The 17305-nt window shown below is 55.6% G+C and overlaps 1 protein-coding gene and 1 long non-coding RNA gene across 3 annotated transcripts in view; both read left to right on the top strand.

Annotated features, from left to right (window-relative positions):
• Positions 1–7034: 7034 nt before the first annotated feature.
• Positions 7035–11340, top strand: LOC311613836. The gene is made up of 4 exons (XR_014793546.1): positions 7035–9088; positions 9204–9227; positions 9865–9919; positions 10737–11340. It is a non-coding gene; the product is annotated as an uncharacterized lncRNA (long non-coding RNA).
• A 1705-nt stretch (positions 11341–13045) lies between these two features.
• GRK3 (G protein-coupled receptor kinase 3) overlaps positions 13046–17305 on the top strand; it is a 69338-nt gene continuing 65078 nt past the window's right edge. The window contains exon 1 of one of the 2 annotated variants that reach the window (XM_084868162.1): positions 13046–13294. In XM_084868162.1, coding sequence (XP_084724288.1) covers positions 13182–13294 — 113 coding nt within the window. In that variant the 5' untranslated portion in view covers positions 13046–13181. The remainder of the gene's footprint in view (positions 13295–17305) is intronic. The other variant, XM_084868163.1, reaches the window with a different exon arrangement.

Below are 17305 nucleotides of genomic sequence, written 5' to 3'. Positions count from 1 at the left end.
TCTCCTGTTGGAGTCAGAGCTCCTCGAGGGCTGGGCCCTTGCCCGGTCTGGTGTCCCAGTGTCTCCAGCACTGTCCTCTGGAGAGAGCTGGGAAATGGGGGACTCTCGGTGTTGTCCTGGGGGTGGGGTGGGAATTAGGGGTTTACGGGAGGGAGGCCGGCGTGAAAGGGACCAGGGACAGGCTTTTTCGTGGGAAATGTTACTTGAGTGTATTCATAGAGTATTGTATTTACCTTTCAGTTTCTCTATGGTTGCACTGCTACTCGTTTTTCCACAAGGATTTCTTATTTTTAAATGACATTTGGTGTGCAGCGTTAGGTTCATTTTAGGCACACAGCCCAGGGATTAGACATGTACATACCCTACAGAGGGATCGCCCCAAGAATCTAGTACACATCTGACACCGCCCATAGCTATCACTAAAAGGAATTGGTGTGTGTGTGTGTGTGTGTGTGTGTGTGAGAGAGAGAGGGGGGGGGGGCAGAGAAAAAGAGAGACAGAGAGAGAGAAAGATGGGGGTGGGGAGACAGAGAAGGAGAGAGACAAAAGAAGAGAAGCCCCCTCATGTAAAAAAGAATGGAACCGGTGTAGAAGCTTCATGGTCACTTAGTTTCCTCCTGGAGCTTCGGGGCCTTTGGATCAGTCACAGGAGCTTCTCCAGCCTCTGAGGGGGCCACGGAGGGGGGGTGGGGGGACAGAGGTCACCGGCCAGGGCAGGGAGCAGCAGCAGTTCTTTCCACTTCCCTGTGCGGAGCTGGGAAGAAACTAGTTCCCTCAGTTCAGAAGAACCGAAAACGACTTCTCTGGGGGCTGCTGGGCAACCCCCTTCTCTTCCCCGCCCCCCCCATGGGCGCCGCTCAGGTCCCCACACCCCTGTCTTCAGGGCTCCCTCCCCATCAGAATGTTGTCACTGAGTGTACACCTCAAAGCAGGAATTCATGGCAGCTGTGTCTTTGCTTTTTTAACCAAAAACCAGACGATGTAGTCAGAGCTCCCGCTTCTCTTCCTCCTGTTCCCCTCTTTTCTTGGCAGAGAAGGGAGGAGGGAGGTGCTTCCATCAGAGCTTAATCCTCAGCAGGATAATGTCACACTGAGGTGCAGCTGCAGAAACCTGCTCTGTTCTTAAACCGGCCTGGCTGGGTAGCTCAGTGGGCGAGAGCACCGTCCCCACACACGGAGGCTGCAGGTTCGATCCCCAGTCAGGGCACATTCAAGCATCAACTGATGGCTGAAACCGGTTTGGCTCAGTGGTAGAGCGTCGGTCTGCAGGCTGAAAGGTCCCGGGTTCGATTCCGGTCAAGGGCATGTACCTTGGTTGCGGGCGCATCCCCGGTAGGGGGTGTGCAGGAGGCAGCGGGTCGATGTTTCTCTCTCATCGACGTTTCTAGCTCTCTATCCCCCTCTCTTCCTCTCTGTAAAAAATCAATAAAAAATATATTAAAAAAAAAAAAAAAAGAATCAACTGATGAATGCCTAAGGAAGTGGAACAACCAGTCAGTGTCTCTCTCTCTCTCTCTCTCTCTCTCTCATTACAAAAAAAAAAGTGTGGCTGTGGACACTGAGCTGAAGTGGCAGCGGTTGGACAGTGAGGGAGACTAGGGTTTTACTCGTTCCAATGTCCATTTTTTGAACGTGTCCCCATGGTGGCTGAGGGAGCGACCTCTGCGAACGCGGTCCCCGGGGCGGCCCGTGTTCCTATTGTTTTAAAATGTCCCCTCTTGCCGAAACCGGTGTGGCTCAGTACTAGAGCGTCGGCCTGCGGACTGAAGGGTCCCAGGTTCGATTCTGGTCAAGGGCATGTACCTTGGTTGCGGGCATATCCCCAGTAGGGGGTGTGCAAGAGGCAGCTGATCGATGACTCTCTCTCATTGATGTTTCTAACTCTGTATTTCTCTCCCTTCCTCTCTGTACAAAATCAATAAAATATATTTTTTTAAAAATGCAGAAGCCCAGAGAGGTTAAGTGTCTTTCCCTGGGTCACACAGCACTCCTTGGGGCTCCTAAAAGAGCTGCTTAGGAGAGACCCGTCTCTTAAAGGGCCACGTCCTCAGCGCCTGCCTCTCTAAAGTGCAGATTGTCCAAACCAAAATGCCCGAGAAATGATGGGCAGAGGTCACGTGGCTGCGGTTTTCTGTGAAGGTGGGCAGAGCGGGCGGGGGCCAGGCAGCACAGGCCGAGCTCCCTTTGGGAGGGAGCAGCTCAGGTGGGGGCAGGGGCTGGCCTCTGTTTTAGGGACCCGATGTTAGCCCTCACCTGTGTGACGTCAACTTATTCATTTTGTTTTTTATGTTTTAAAATTGGTTAGAGAGAGAGAAACATTGGTGTGTTGCTCCACTTACTTATGCATTCATCGGCTGATTCCTGTGTGTGCCGGGACCGGGGATCGAACCGGCAACCTTGGTGTTTCGGGACGCTGCTCTGATCGGCTGAACTGCCTGGTCAGGGCTCAACTCACTCATTTCTCTTGGCGGTAACCGGGGTGCTTATGGGCACAGTACCTGGCTCGGGGACTTTCAAAGTCTTTGGTCGTGGCTCAAGGTAAGAAGTACGTGCTCTACAGCAGCCCAGCACACACACACACACACACACACACACACACACACACGTACACAGAATTGCACCTCTTCAGACAAACGCTCCCCAAAACAAGCCTTACCACTGACTGTGCGGCCCGCCGTCCGCTGGCTTTTCTCCCCGTCTGTTTCCCTCCGATCTCTTGCTGCTCGCATCCATCTCAGTGCACTCCCCACGGGCCCTGAGTGGCCACGCCCACAATGTCTACTGAGGGGATTTTTTCTTGTAACCAAGAATCTCAGAAGGTCACAATGTTAGTCACTGAGAAAGTCCCCTCTTCTCTCGAACCGGGGCTGAGAGCATCGGAATGTTTGGGGGCCAAGTGCAGCCAGGCTGCCCTAAGGCTGCTGGGTGGCTCCTCCTCCCCCTCCTCCTCCCCCTCCTCCTCTTCCCCCTCCCTCTCCTCCCTCCTCCTCCAGGGTGGGGCTCCCTCCTCACATCTGCTGGGGAGCCATCATGGCTCCCACATGCTTTCGGGCGCTAAGTGGTGGAGAGCTGCACACACAGAGGAGAGAGGCCTGCTGATATGGCCGCGGTGCTGAGGGAGGGAGAGAGATGTGAGCGGGGGCAGCAGCCCTCCGCCCAGGGTCCCGCCCGGAGACCGGGATAACGGAAGCGGACTGTGCTAACACCTGCTGGCACCAGTGAGCCATGGAGAAGGCAAACATCTGCCGCTGACATCATGTGGCCACAGAGCGTGAGCTTGTCTGCACGCCCTGGGAAGAAACGCAGCCATCGGGTTTGCACAAGAAGGGCTGGCTGCTCGGGTTCCAAATACGGGGGCTCAGGACCCCAGATCTCCCCCCTCCAACCCCCTCTCCCCCGTCATACTGTAGCAGGGTAACGAGAAGCAGCAGACGCACAGACCTCAGAGGGTCCCCGCCTCGGGAAGGGAGAGAGGGAGAGGGCGGAAGGAGAGAGGATGGGAGAACTGGCTTCGGAGAGCCCCGGGCAGGATGTGGGCTGTGCATCTCCCTCTGTCTCCGATCCAGCTCAAGGAGATAGCAGGCCACGTGGCTGCACGCCCATGCTGCTGCCCTGGTCAGTATTCACTGGTCAGTATCTGCCTGTGGAAGGAACCTTGGGCTGGGAACAGACACAGCCCCTGGAGGTGATTCTGTGAAGGTTAAGGGGTCTCTCTGCCTGGCTCCCACTCTCCTCTGGGTGCCTGGCACACAGTAGGTCCACTATAAGTATTTGCTAAAGAAACAATGGATGGAATGAAGGAATCTGAATACACGAGTGAATGGAGACCACTCAACCATTTACACTTTAGTATGAATTTTTTTCTTAAAAAAAAAAAATCTGAGACCTTACCTAGCACCCTGGTGAGGTGAGGGGAGAGCCTTGATCATGGGTCCATCATCAGACTTAGCTTTGGGGTTTGTGGTGGTCGCTGATTCCCTCCAGAGGACTGCTCTCTGCTCTCAGAGAGGTCGCATCTGGGATGCTGACTGGCTCGGTGTTGAATGTTGAATGGAAGTCATGGCCAGCAGACGAAGGCCTTGGGAGCCAGGCACCTCCTGATGTCTGGGCCGCCATCCCATGGTCTTGGGAAACCGCGTTCTCTCTCGCACACTTGCTGGTTGACGCTTACGTGGGATCAGAACCGTCCCAAGGACTCCCCCGGGGGCTGGCTGCTCGCTGTAGCAACGTTTCTTGAGCAAGGGTCCCTCCGATGGCGTTTCCTAACTGTGTGCTCCCTCGGGGGCGGAGCCACGGAGACGGGTGCCCGGAGGGGAGAGGTCAGGCTAGCGCCGGGATCCCGCGGTGACCCTGAAGGACCTTGGTCGGCAGCCCATCATCCGCCCAACGAGCCACCTGTTTGCATGGCACACACCGTGGTCCCTGGCACTTCCGAGGAGAGAGGGGCAAAGCGGGCATCGCTTTCCGAGGCCTCCGGGGCGCAAACACGCCGGCCTCCTGCTGCTCCTCGTTCCTGTTTGTTCAGCAAAATGAAGGCCAGGGTGGACAGAACGAGCATTTGTTTGCTTCCTCTTGTTCCCATGTAAAGCAGTTTATAAGGAAAATCCTTCAGAAAAAATCCCGGCCTTGGCCTCTCCCCTTCCCCTCCCCCCCATGCCTGCCTTCATGCATACCTGTGTTTGGACCAGGTTAAAGGGAGGGGAAGGTCATTACCCAGAGGGCCGCTAAAGCAAATGCTTATTGTGGACCTACTGTGCGCCAGGCCAAGCAGATCATGCCGTCTCTCTGTGTGACGCCGTCCGCGGCTCCCTATTGCTCTCGGGACAAGAACCCAGCTTCTCCGTGTGGGCTCGTGGCCCTGACGTTGTCCCTGGCTCAGGCCTCACCTTCCGGTTTTCTATCCATGCTCCTGCTCAGGGCTTCTCCCGAGGCCAGATCTCCCAATGTTGAATGTCACGGGGTGGCATGGCAGGTGGGGGTGTGGGCTGGCCCCTGGGACAGGAAGAAGAGCTTCAGGACTGGAGTGAGCTCTAACAGATTTGGCTCAATGGATAGAGCGTCGGTCTTCAGACTAAGGGTCCCGGGTTCGATTCCGGTCGAGGGCATGTACTTTGGTTGCGGGCACATCCCCGGTAGGGGGTGTGTAGGAGGCAGCTGGTCGATGTTTCTGACTCTCTATGCCTCTCCCTTCCTCTCCGTAAAAATTAGAAAAAGAAAAGAAAAGACTGGAGTGATGCCAACCCCCCAGTGAACACTTAAACGCTTCAGAACTGGCCTCAAGAAGGTGCTTGTCTGACGGAGAGCATTCTGGACCTGCAAGGGCCCGGGATTCTGGGACTTTCTGTGGTTGCCGGCCAGACTCCATGCTCAGTTCTTTCTGGAAGCAGGTCTGTGCCTTGGGGTCCCTGGGAGCTTCCATGGGTGACACCTGTAACACCAGCCAGCAGAGTCTCACAAAAAGGCACGTCGGATGGCATCACGCTTGTCTCTGAAACCCGTCCCTGGCGGTATTTTTTTTTTTTAAATATATTTTATTGATTTCTTACAGAGAGGAAGGGAGAGGGATAGAGAGTTAGAAACATCGATGAGAGAGAGTCATTGATCAGCTGCCTCTTGCACCACCCCTACTGGGGATGTGCCCGCAACCAAGGTACATGCCCTTGACCGGAATTGAACCCGGGACCTTTCAGTCCGCAGGCAGACGCTCTATCCACTGAGCCAAACAGGTCTCGGCCCCGATGGTATTTCAATTCCTCTCCCAGCAGGCCCTGCATGATCTGCACCGCTGACCTCCCCCCCGCACTATCCCCCCAAGCTGGCTCTCCCTCTTCTCCTTTCTGTAGGGGCTGCCCGTCGGCTCAGCTGACCTGACCCGTTTCTAATCTGGAATCCTCCCATCTGCTGACTTCCTGGACAATGTCAAGGCCTGGACTGGAGCTGCCAGGGCGACCTAGCAGGAGGCTCCGTACGCTTCCACGCGCCCGGAAATCCCTTGGGTGTCTTGTCACAGTGCGGATGCTGTTTCTGTAGGCTGGGGGTGGGGCCTGAGGTCCCACCGTTTCCGCGGAGGCAGCCCCCGGGGAGCTCGTGAGGAATGCAGACCCCCCAGGCCCTGCCCCCAGACCTCATCTGAACTTGAATCTGCACTTGCCAGTTTCAGCACACGGCGTCGGGGAGTTCTGGTGGAGAGCACCTCGTAGGGGGCATGCGACCACCTTTCTGGTGGCTCCTGGGGGGTCCTCTTGGTTTGGGGTGACACCAGGCCTGGCCCAGGCACCATGGTTTTGTTACTGAGTCCGGCCTGTGGGAATCTATGTATACTCAGGAGCTTGGACAAAATGAGACCAGTCCGTCGTGGGTCAGTGGTTGAGTGTTGGTCTATAAACCAGGAGGTCACAGTTCGATTCCTGGTCAGGGCACATGCCCAGGTTGTGGGCTAGGTCCCCCGTGGGAGGCAAGCAGGGGGCAGCAGATTGATGATTCTCTTTCATTGATATTTCTCTCTCTCACTCTCCCTTCCTTTCTGATCTCAATTAAAAAAAAAGAAAAAAAGTAATGAGCCTTAGCTGGTTTGGCTCAGTGGGTAGAATGTCAGCCTGTGGAATGAAGGGTCCTGGGTTCGATTCCAATCAAGGGCACATGCACAGGGCTGGATCCCCAGTGAGGGCATGCAGGAGGCAGCCAATCAATGATTCTCACCATCAATGTTTCTATCTCTCTCTCCCTCTTTCTTCCTCTCTGAAATCAACATATATATATATATATTAAATATATTTCATTTATCTTTTACAGAGAGGAAGAGAAAGTGATAGAGAGTTAGAAACATTGATCAGCTGCTTCCTACATACCCCCACCGGGGATGTGCCTGCAACCAAGGTGCATGCCCCTGACCGGAATCGAACCTGGAACCCTCCAGTCTGCAGGCCGATGCTCTATCTACTGAGCCAAGCCGGTTTTGGATATATATTTAAAGTAACGAGACCAGTCCGGGAGCTATTACCCCCCATGGGGAGAGAAGAAACAGAACTAGCGGAGAGGAGAACAAGGAGGGTGCTGAGCGGTGGGGGTGGGTCCTGAGGGCCGGCAGCCCAGGCGGCGTGCCCCCGGATGGCTGGCGCTGCTCCGCATGGCCGGGGAGATGGCGGACTTTCCTGAGGAGCCCGTGACCTTTCCTGGGTGGGTCTGGCTGACATTCCCAGCCGGGCGGCCCACGCCCTTTCCGACAGGATCTGGAGGGAAGGCCACCAGGCTACGGGGAACTCGGCGAGGCAGGAAAGTTCTGGCCTTTGGTGACCTATCGAGGTCATGCTCTCACTCCTGGAGAGGGAGACAGGTGGGCTCTCCACGCTCCCAAGGTCATTGCTGGCCCCGCTTCCTGCTTCTGTGGGGCTCTTGTTCTCTAGGTCTTAGGGCTGTCCCTGTGTGGCTGGCGGAGATCCCGGAGGGGGGCCGGGGGCGGCTGGCTCCCCACCTTCCCTGCCTCCCCACCACCCACCTCACAGCCCCCGCTAACACGAATCACGGCGTCGTGAGCTTCACCAGAGGGGTAGCATAACGTGTGCGTGCAGATCGGCCGACTTACAATGGCATAGAAGACAGAAGAGCAGACTTATTCCTGAATGTTCTCTGGACCACTCCTCCCTGCAGGGCCTGGCACTGGCGCCCCATCCCTGGGAGTGCCTGGCCTTGGCCCATCTCATTCGTCTCTCTCTCTCTCACTTCCTCCTTCAAACCCTCCTCCCGGTCTGCCACTCGGCCACGGAGTTTGGGTCTCTCTCTCCCCATCCCCGGGCCGGACCCACCTCTGCAGAGCCCCAGTGCATCATGGTCTCGGCTGCGGGAGAGCTTTCTAACCATTAGCAGCAGCGGGACCTGCGGGGACCTGGCCACGAGGGCCCGCCCTTGGATGGGTGCGCCCTCTCTCGTGGGCACTTGTGGTTTCCGATCGCATTTTCTTCTCTCTTTAGATGAGCTTCTGATAGAAGGCCGAGTCCCCGAGGCACACGGTCGGCAATCTTTTACCCCACTCACTCCTTCGCTTCCTCGTTCAGTAGGTACTTAGTGAGCAAGGTCGGTGCAGTGAGTGCAGGCGCCGGAGGAGCCAGGACGAAGGTGCTTGTTTCTGCAAACGTGGTGACCGTGGTGACAGGGAGAGCGATGGATGCCCTAGGCATCGCCTAACCCAGGAAAAGCCAGAGCTCACCAGCTGCGGTGGGGGGCTGTGCGTGTGCTCCCCGAGAAGGGATTCAGGGCGGGATTAAAGGAAGCCCGAGGCGTCCGGCCTTGGGAGGGACCCCGGGGACCAGCGCATCCACGGCTTCGCCAGGCAGCGGGGGAAATGAAGGCTTAACAAGCTTAAGGGACTTGCTTCTAGTTAGTTACTCTGCAAGGCCAGACCCAGCCGGTCAGATCCAGCTGTGCCGTGTCACACCCAGGACTGGTCTCTCTCCGTCATACCTTGCGTCATGCAGAGATACTCCAATGACTATGAAGAAGAAGAAGATGATGATGATGATGATGATGATAATAATGTTGTATTGTTGTTGTTTTTTTGGAGGGGGGTTCTTTCTATGTCCCCGACACTGTCTTGAGTGTTTTCTTTTCTTAAAAAAAAAAAAAATCTAAGGTTTAATTTTTTATATATATTTTATTGATTTTTTTTTTTAGAGAGAGTAAGGGAGAGGGATAGAGAGTCAGAAATATCGATGAGAGAGAAACATCGACCAGCTGCCTCCTGTGTACCCCCTACTGGGGATGTGCCTGCAACCAAGGTACGTGCCCTTGACCGGAAGTCCGCAGACCGACGCTCTATCCACTGAGCCAAACCGGTTTTGGCCTGAGTGCTTTCAGTTTACCAGGTTATTCTCCTAGAAATCCCAGGAACGCCCTTGAGAGAGTGCCGAGGCGCAGAGAGGTGAAGCCACCGGTCTGAGGTCACCCAGCACAGAAGCCCGGGCGGCAGCATTCTCATTGAGGCCACCTGGTTTCCGGGCCCGCACTCTGAGCCACAGCCCCTCCAGAGCATCTCTTTCCAGGGGGACTCCCTGCCCAGGAGCCCCCGTGGAGGAATCCATGTCCACCCACACAGGTAAAGGCCCTGGTTGGGGGCATTCGGGAGGCAACCAATTGATATGTCTCTCTCATCGCTGTTTCTCTCTCTCTCCCTCTCCCTTCCACTCTCTCACTCTATGAAATGCTGAAAGGTATTCTTTAAGAAGAAGAAAAAGGTAAAGATAAAGATTATGAATAACAATGACATGCCTATCAATAAGTGAATCTAAAAATATCAAGGGAATAAAAAATCTGAGGAACAGAATAAACTGGTGAAAAGAATAGAATCAGGGGCATAGAAAGGGAGTGGACTGACAATTCTCGGGGGCGGGGAAAAGGGTGTGGAGGTGCGGGAAGAGACTGGACAAAAATCGTACACCCATGGATGAGGACAGTGGGGGGAGGTAAAGGGCAGAGGGTGGGGTGGGAACCGGGAGGAGGAGAGCTATGGGGGGGAAAAATGAGGAACAATTGTAATAATCTGAACAATAAAGATTTATTAAATTCAAAAAAAGGAAACAATGGAAAAAAATATCCTCGGATGAGGATTAAGAAACAAAACAAACAAAATTAAGCCCCGGAGAGTATAAACGCGAATGAGCCCATTTCAGCCACACCTCCCCTCGTCCAGGGGAGTGCTGGGAGAGAGGGAAAGGGAACATCCAAAGTGAAGAGTTGTGTCCATTATCACAAGCAGCGGGAGCCTGAAACCATTTAAATCACCGGGGGAGGCGGAGGGAGGACTCTGTTTTGCAGGGAGCCTTGCTGGCGGAGTACAAATGGGGGCTGTTTATCTTCTCTCCTCCTCCTAAGGGCCGTAATGAGTGCAGGCCGGGGATGGTGTTTAGCAACCAACCGGCTCCAGTAGGTCAGTTATGACAACTTCATCACTGCCATCCGTGCCTGTTGTTTGCGGCCAACACAAAACCGTTCAGCATGGAGAGAGTCCAGGGAAGGAAAGGGGGGCGGGCGGGAAAGGGAGTGAGAGAGCAAAGGAGAGAGACAGGGAATCAAGGCTGGCATGCCATCAACACCAAAGAAAAGACACCCGTGGGGGATCCAGGCAGCTGACTTCAGGGGTGGAGGGGGAGACCCTGTTTTGGACTCCCCGTTTTTTCCTTCTAAAAGGGCAGTTGCTTGTGTTTAGGAAGGCTAACCCGTTTGGGTTCCTAGCAATGCCCCGGGGGGGGGGGGCTGTTATTTTTGGTAAGGGGGGGGGGTCTTCCTGCTTCTGGGGCGGAAGAGTTGGAGCATCTAGCATGCTGGGGTGAAATAAAGCAAAATAAACAAGAGGGAATGCAGCGGCCTTAGTTAGAGACCTACTGGGTGTCAGCGGAAGAGCACAGTTCTTGTTTGTTGTTTGTTTGTTTGTGGGGTTTTCTTGCGAATCCTCACCCGAGGGCAATTTTTTCCGTTGATTTTTAAAGTGTATGGGAGGGAGGGAGGGAGGGGCAGAGGAAGAGAAAGAAGAGAAACCAATGTGGGAGAGAAACATGGACTGGTTGCCTCCTACACGTGCCCTGACTGGGACTGGGGATCAGACCTGCAAACCCTGATACACGCCCTTGACTGGGAATTGAACCCAAGATCCTTCTGTGCACAGGCCGGCACTCTAACCACTGAGCGAGCTACACAGGCCAGGGTGCAAGGTGTTCATGTTTTATCTCCCCTTGTCTTTTCAACAGCCCTGGGGGTATCGGCCTCATTCCCACGGTGGCAAGGAGAACAGTGGTGTCCAGAGATATCATATGTTCCCTCTGAGATCACCCAGCTAGTCAGAGCGGGAGCAGGGGTTCAAATTCACGGGTGTCTCCTGTCCCATGTTGCAACCCCCCAAACCAAACATCCCCCGCCCCCCCGGCCCCAAACAAAACAAAAAAGAAAAAGCCCACCACCACCAAGGAAAATTCTTAACAGAGTCCAAGAGGCCAGTCTATACCTGTCAGCATCGGGAAGGCCATACACATGCAGTATGTATTTGATGGTCTGCTCATGACAAAGATGGGACGGTAAAAAGACATCATTGAAAGAAACTGCATTCATGAAATCATGAAACGCGTTACAGGGTTTTTGGGGGACTTACCCTTCCTTCTGGGACGATCCTTGACATGACATTCTGTGTTCCTGTTTTTAGGCCAAAAAAAAGAGAAAAAAAGTGGGTGGCAGTTGAAGGCTTGCTATTTGGCTCATGCAAATCAAGCATCTTGGTCTCCTTCCAGCGTGTGTGTGTGCTCCCTTGCCATTTAGAGTTTCTGCCGCCCAGCCCAACCCCTCCGACGCACTTCTCACAGCCCGCCTGTCCTTTTCTGGACAACTTGACTAACATCCTGCGGCAAATCTTGAGAAAAACGCCTGGTGAAACTGGCCAGTTGTGGTGGCGGGCATACAGGGGACAGAGAGAGGGGTGGGGGTGGGGGATTGGTGTGGTGAGAGAGGGAGAGAGAACCAGGGAGGGTAGGGGTTCCTGCCATGACCACCAGATCAGGCCGCTCCTCTCCTGCTGTGATACGACATGCAATGTCCAAAATTCCACTTGAATTGAGTTCTGTGACCCTCCTAAGCCACGGACAGAACACTCTCTCAGTCCCAGAGACATCTAGGCTCGGGGTGCAATGTGATTGGTGCAGATGAATGAAAGGGATTTAAAAACAATTAATTCATGCCGCCGAAACCAGTTTGGCTCCGTGGATAGTGTATCAGCCTGCAGACTTGAAGGGTCTCAGGTTCGATTCCTGTCAAGGGCATGTACCTTGGTTGCGGGCACATCCCCAGTGGGGGGTGTGCGGGAGGCAACTAATCAATGTTTCTCTCTCATCGATGTTTCTAACTCTCTATCTTTCAAGAAAATATATCCTTTCAATAAAATATATTTAAAAAATAAAAATAATAAAAACAATTAGTTCATTCCCAGCTCAGGCCTCTGAAAGGCTTCGGGGTGTCCCTTAAGGACAGCCCCGCATGCCCCGGGGTGTACCCCGCTGTGGAAAAGTGAGAAGCAGATGAAAACCCCAGGCCCACGTGGGGAGGGGTGACCAGACTCTGAGAATGCAGACCAGGAAGCTGGAAATTCCCTCCCGCCTTGGTGTGTCAGCTTCTGGCTTTCCCACTTCCCCAAGTGCCCCGTGTGGTGTGTGGTGCACACAGGGGCTCCCGAATCGTCTGGAGCTGGAGGGCAGGAGGACGAGGGTCCAATTCTCAGAGGCCCCTTAGGACCCCAACTCAGCCCTCTCGCCATGCCCACCGGGAGCCTGGCAGCTCCTCCCTCCCGGGGACCCCTCAGGGCGGCAGCTCGGCTCCAGGGGGGTCGCTGTCCCCCCACGTTGCCCGGCTGGGGCATGAAACAAGCAAACTTTCTCCAGCTGCTGCTGGGTTTCTCTTTGCTGCGTTCACATTGGGGGGTAGGGGGAGTGTTCAGGGTCAGGAGAGGAGGCGCTGTTTGAGGGCGACCTTGACCTCGGCTTCAGGGCTCCAGCATCTCCGGGGGGCAGGCGGGGGACATGGCTGGGGGGGGGGGCGCCCCAGACCTCCCGGAGGGGTGCGGACTGACCTCCCCAGTTTGAGAGCCGCCGCCGCCGGGTGCAGAGACCTCCCCGCGGGCCTCGGGTCCCCGCGCACGTGGATTTGGGGGGCCGGGGTTGGAAAGGGGGCGCTGGAGAGGATCAAAGGGGCGTGAGAGCCAGCGGCGGGGCGGGCAGCCCGGGGGAGGAGGGGGGGAGGAGAGGAAGTCCCTCGTGGCCACCCCGAGGGGAGGGCGGGCCGGTGCCGGCGGGGACTCGGTCGGTCGGTCGGTCGGGAGGCGCGGGGAAGGCACGGGCGGCGGGCGCGCGCTCCGAGCGGACCCCGCGGAAGGGGCGGGGCCGGGGGCGCGGGGCGGGAGCGCGCAGGGGGGGGCCGCCCCGGGGCGGGGGGCGGGGGGACCCCGCGGGGCGGCGGCGGGAGCGCGCAGGGGGAGCGCAGGGGGAGCGCGCGGCGGCGGCGCGGGGCGCGGGCGGGGGCGCGCGGGCGGGGGGGCTGCCCCGGGGCGGCCCCCCCACGTCGGGGCGGCGGCAGCGGCGGCGGCGGGAGCGCGTCCCGTCCCGTCCGGGCCCCGAGGAGCCGGCCGCCCCGCCGCCCCGCCGCCGGCCGCCAACATGGCGGACCTGGAGGCCGTGCTGGCCGATGTGAGCTACCTGATGGCGATGGAGAAGAGCAAGGCGACGCCGGCCGCCCGCGCCAGCAAGAGGATCGTCCTGCCCGAGCCCAGGTACCGGCCCCGGCCGCGCCCCCCGCCCCGCGGCCGCCAGCGCCCCCCCGCGACCTGGGGGCAGTGGGCGCTTCGAGGCTGGCCTCGCGGTCCCCTGGTCCGGCTCGGACCCGGGCGGCGGGGAGCTGTTGGGTCGGGGGGACTCGGGGACGGAGAGCGCGCGCCCGCCCCGCGCGCAGAGGGGCTGCGGGGGGAGGGGGCTGGGACTCCGCCGCTGGACCCGCTCCGGACCGGTCGCCCCTTCGGTCCCACCCCGGTCCCCCTCCATCCCTTGGAGCCTCAGCCCTGGGTGCTCCCTGCCCCGGGCTGCGGGTCCCTCCTGCCCCGTGGCTGTCCTCCCCGGGTGCTCCCTGCCCCAGGCTGCGGGTCCCTCCTGCCCCGTGGCTGTCCTTCCTGGGTGCTCCCTGCCCCCGGCTGCAGGTCCCTCCTGCCCCGTGGCTGTCCTTCCTGGGTGCTCCCTGCCCCGGGCTGCGGGTCCCTCCTGCCCCGTGGCTGTCCTCCCTGGGTGCTCCCTGCCCCCGGCTGCAGGTCCCTCCTGCCCCGTGGCTGTCCTCCCTGGGTGCTCCCTGCTCCCGGGCTGCGGGTCCCTCATGCCCCGTGGCTGTCCTCCCTGGGTGCTCCCTGCCCCGGGCTGCGGGTCCCTCCTGCCCCGTGGCTGTCCTCCCTGGGTGCTCCCTGCCCCGGGCTGCAGGTCCCTCCTGCCCCGTGGCTGTCCTCCCTGGGTGCTCCCTGCCCCCGGCTGCAGGTCCCTCCTGCCCCGTGGCTGTCCTCCCTGGGTGCTCCCTGCTCCCGGGCTGCGGGTCCCTCATGCCCCGTGGCTGTCCTCCCCGGGTGCTTCCTGCCCCGGGCTGCGGGTCCCTCCTGCCCCGGGCTGTCCTCCCTGGGTGCTCCCTGCTCCCGGGCTGCGGGTCCCTCATGCCCCGTGGCTGTCCTCCCTGGGTGCTCCCTGCTCCAGGGCTGCGGGTCCCTCATGCCCCGTGGCTGTCCTCCCTGGGTGCTCCCTGCCCCGGCGCCAGGCTGTCCTGTCCTGTCCCCGCTTCCAAATCCAGCCCCTGCCCGCCCCTCCGGCTCCCGAGCGCAGGTGGAGGAGTGGCTTTTGCCCCTGGTGCCTGAGCCTCAGTGTGCAGCGCGGGTTCCCCTGGAGCTCCCACAGTCCAGCGTCCCTGTCCTCCGTCCCCCCCACTCTGTGGCCCGGGCAGGAATGCGTGGGTCAGTGACCCGCTCAGGGCTCCTGTCCCTGCCCAGCACGTCCCCTGAGCTGCGCTGCTCCCTCACCTTGCAGACCTGCGGGTGGCCCTGGGCGATGAAAAGGTTGCAATGGGATCCCCTTAGAAGTCAGTGCACAGGACGATTCAAGTGGACTGCAGGCTGGTGGTGTATATTCAGGGATGCCGTTCTGAACTTGTAGATGGCATGATGTGTTTTTGTCTTACAGAATAAATCAATTGTATATATTTTTCTCTTGATTAAAAGAAAGAAAGGAAGAAGTGCACAGGGAAGGGGTGCCTTCTGGCAGCGGTTTGTTGTGGAAATGGCCACACACGGTTCCCTGGGGGAGTTGGCAAGGGGCTTGGGGAGGGCCATACCAGGTTGTAATTTCTTCTTCTCGGAAATGGTTTATTACGGATGAGCTAGTAAAAGACTTCACACGTTCCTATTCTTAGCAGAAAATATCCCTCATCAGATTGATTGTGAGTTTCTTTTTTTTAAAAAAAATATATTTTTATTGATGTTTTACAGAGAGGAAGGGAGAGGGATAGATAGTCAGAAACATGGATGAGAGAGACACATGGATCAGCCGCCTCCTGCACCCCCCCCCCCCCACTGGGGAATGTGCCCGCAACCAAGGTACATGCCCTTAATGGGAATCGAACCCCGGACCTTTCAGTCTGCAGGCAGTGCTCTATCCACTGGGCCACACCGGCTTTGGCTAATTGTCGAGTTTCTAATGGGGTAGCAAAAGCATTCGCATTGCATTTCCCCCTCCGCCGGTGTCTTTTCCTCATGCACACCATCCCCAGTTCGCACAGGGAATGTCAAAGGGGCATCATCCTGGCAGTGAATGTGAAGCCTGTCCTTTAATAAAAAATATTGCACTCGACACCAAAGCCCTGCAGTTGGAGAGCATCGGCCCTGGAAGCATCCTGCACCCCGAGATTGCTTCCCTGATGCCTCGACACAGGGAACAGGATCTCTCCCTATCAGCCGCTTCGAGTGGGCTGCTGTGAAAAGCCAAATTGTGTAAAGGAGCACACCAGCTCGCTCCTTAGTTTTGAGCCCAGGCGTCGCTTTGGTGTTGCAGGATGGCTCTTTGGTGAGCAGCGCCAAGCGGTAAAAACAAAACAAAACAAAACAAAACAAAAAAACAAAGAAACCAGGGCAAAGGGCAGACCCTTTGGGGCATTTTGGAATGAACTCTCTGTTGCAGGCTGGACCCCAGCTGAAGCTCATGGAGCAATCAGTTCTGTTTAAAATTCCCGGCACAGGGGAAGGAAACGAAGGACAGCCAGGACCCCCAAAGCAAGCCTGAATTTCATTTTTTTTTAAAAGCTGCACTTCTCTGAATGGCGTCTAAAATGCTTCATTCCTTTCTCTTCTTCCTTTCCACTCTTCCTAACGGGCCCTCCCTGTAGAGTTCCTCTCCATAAATTTAAAAAATTAAAACTCGGGCAGTTTTCTAGGGGTGTGTGTGTGTGAGAGATATATATAGAGAGAGATACATAATATTATTAAAATTAGGAACTTCTGCTAAGTTTTCTTTTTTTCCCCCCTCCGTGTTTCGAACTTAATGTAACTTCTGCTTTTTCGTCTCCCTGAGAATGTACTTACGTGTGAGGGTATTGACTTCCTTGTATAAATGCCTTTATTTAGGCGGTGTTCTTTAGCAAGGCTTTTTTTTTTTTTTTTTTTTCTACTTTTTCTTTTAAGGCAGAATGAGTGACTGCGAGCACATTTCTTGCGATATTTTAGAAATGAGAAGCATCAACAGGAGAGTAATTTTAGGAAGCAGCTCCTTAGCAATTGATACTCTGTTGCTATTTTTAAAGCAGTCTCTTGAGTTAGGCCCTCCCCCAGGGATCCTCATTTTTTTTTAATTTTATTTGTTTGTTTTGGTATTTATCTCAGTGGCCTTGGCTTTGGATTTGTAACATGACCCTTTACACCAGTGATTCCCAACCTTTTTTTTTTTTTTTGGCCACGCCCCCCCATGTAAACCTCTCTAAAATCCTGATGCTCTCCCCCCACCATGACATAGAATTCTTGTTATTAAAAAAGTGAACTCCACATATAATATCTTAATAAAAAAATTAAAAAAAAAAAGTGAGCTCCTATTCACGTGGAGGAAGCTGAAAAGGCCATTAGCTTGGTGTAAACAAGCTTCTAAAGAACACGGCATCGCCGAAACCGGTTTGGCTCAGTGGACGGAGCGTCGGCCTGCGGACTGAAAGGTCCCAGGTTCGATTCCGGTCAAGGTCATGTACCTTGGTTGCGGGCACATCCCTAGGGGGTGGTGTGCAAGAGGCAGCTGATTGATGGTTCTCTCTCATGGATGTTTCTAACTCTCTATCCCTCTCTCTTCCTCTCTGTAAAAAAATAAAAAAAAAATATATATATTTTTAAAAAAAACATGGCATCCATGAAAGAGAAAAATAAAAGAACAAAAGGACAGTTGAAGTCCTGAGAAAGACATCACTAAGAAATTAAAAAAAAAAAAAAAGAATATGAAGTGATATGAAAAAATAGCAAAGTTTCAAAACATATACTAGAGAACTGAAATGCATGAACATGTCACAATATGTATTATATACTGTGTAAATATATATATATATATATATATATATATATAGCCTTTTAGAGCCATAAGAAATGCAAAAGAATTCACTGTTAATAACCCATTCTTGAATTGCCCTCCTTAGTAATCAAATTGCCCCCCCCCCCCCCCCCATGGGGCGTGTGCTCCCAGGTTGGGAACCGTGGCTTTACACAGTAACCACCCCTGCTTGGGCTGAG

This window comes from Pipistrellus hanaki (assembly GCF_964339955.1).
Source record: "Pipistrellus hanaki genome assembly, chromosome: 19".
Lineage (NCBI taxonomy): Eukaryota > Metazoa > Chordata > Mammalia > Chiroptera > Vespertilionidae > Pipistrellus > Pipistrellus hanaki.
This window is presented reverse-complemented; position numbering and strand designations above follow the sequence as displayed.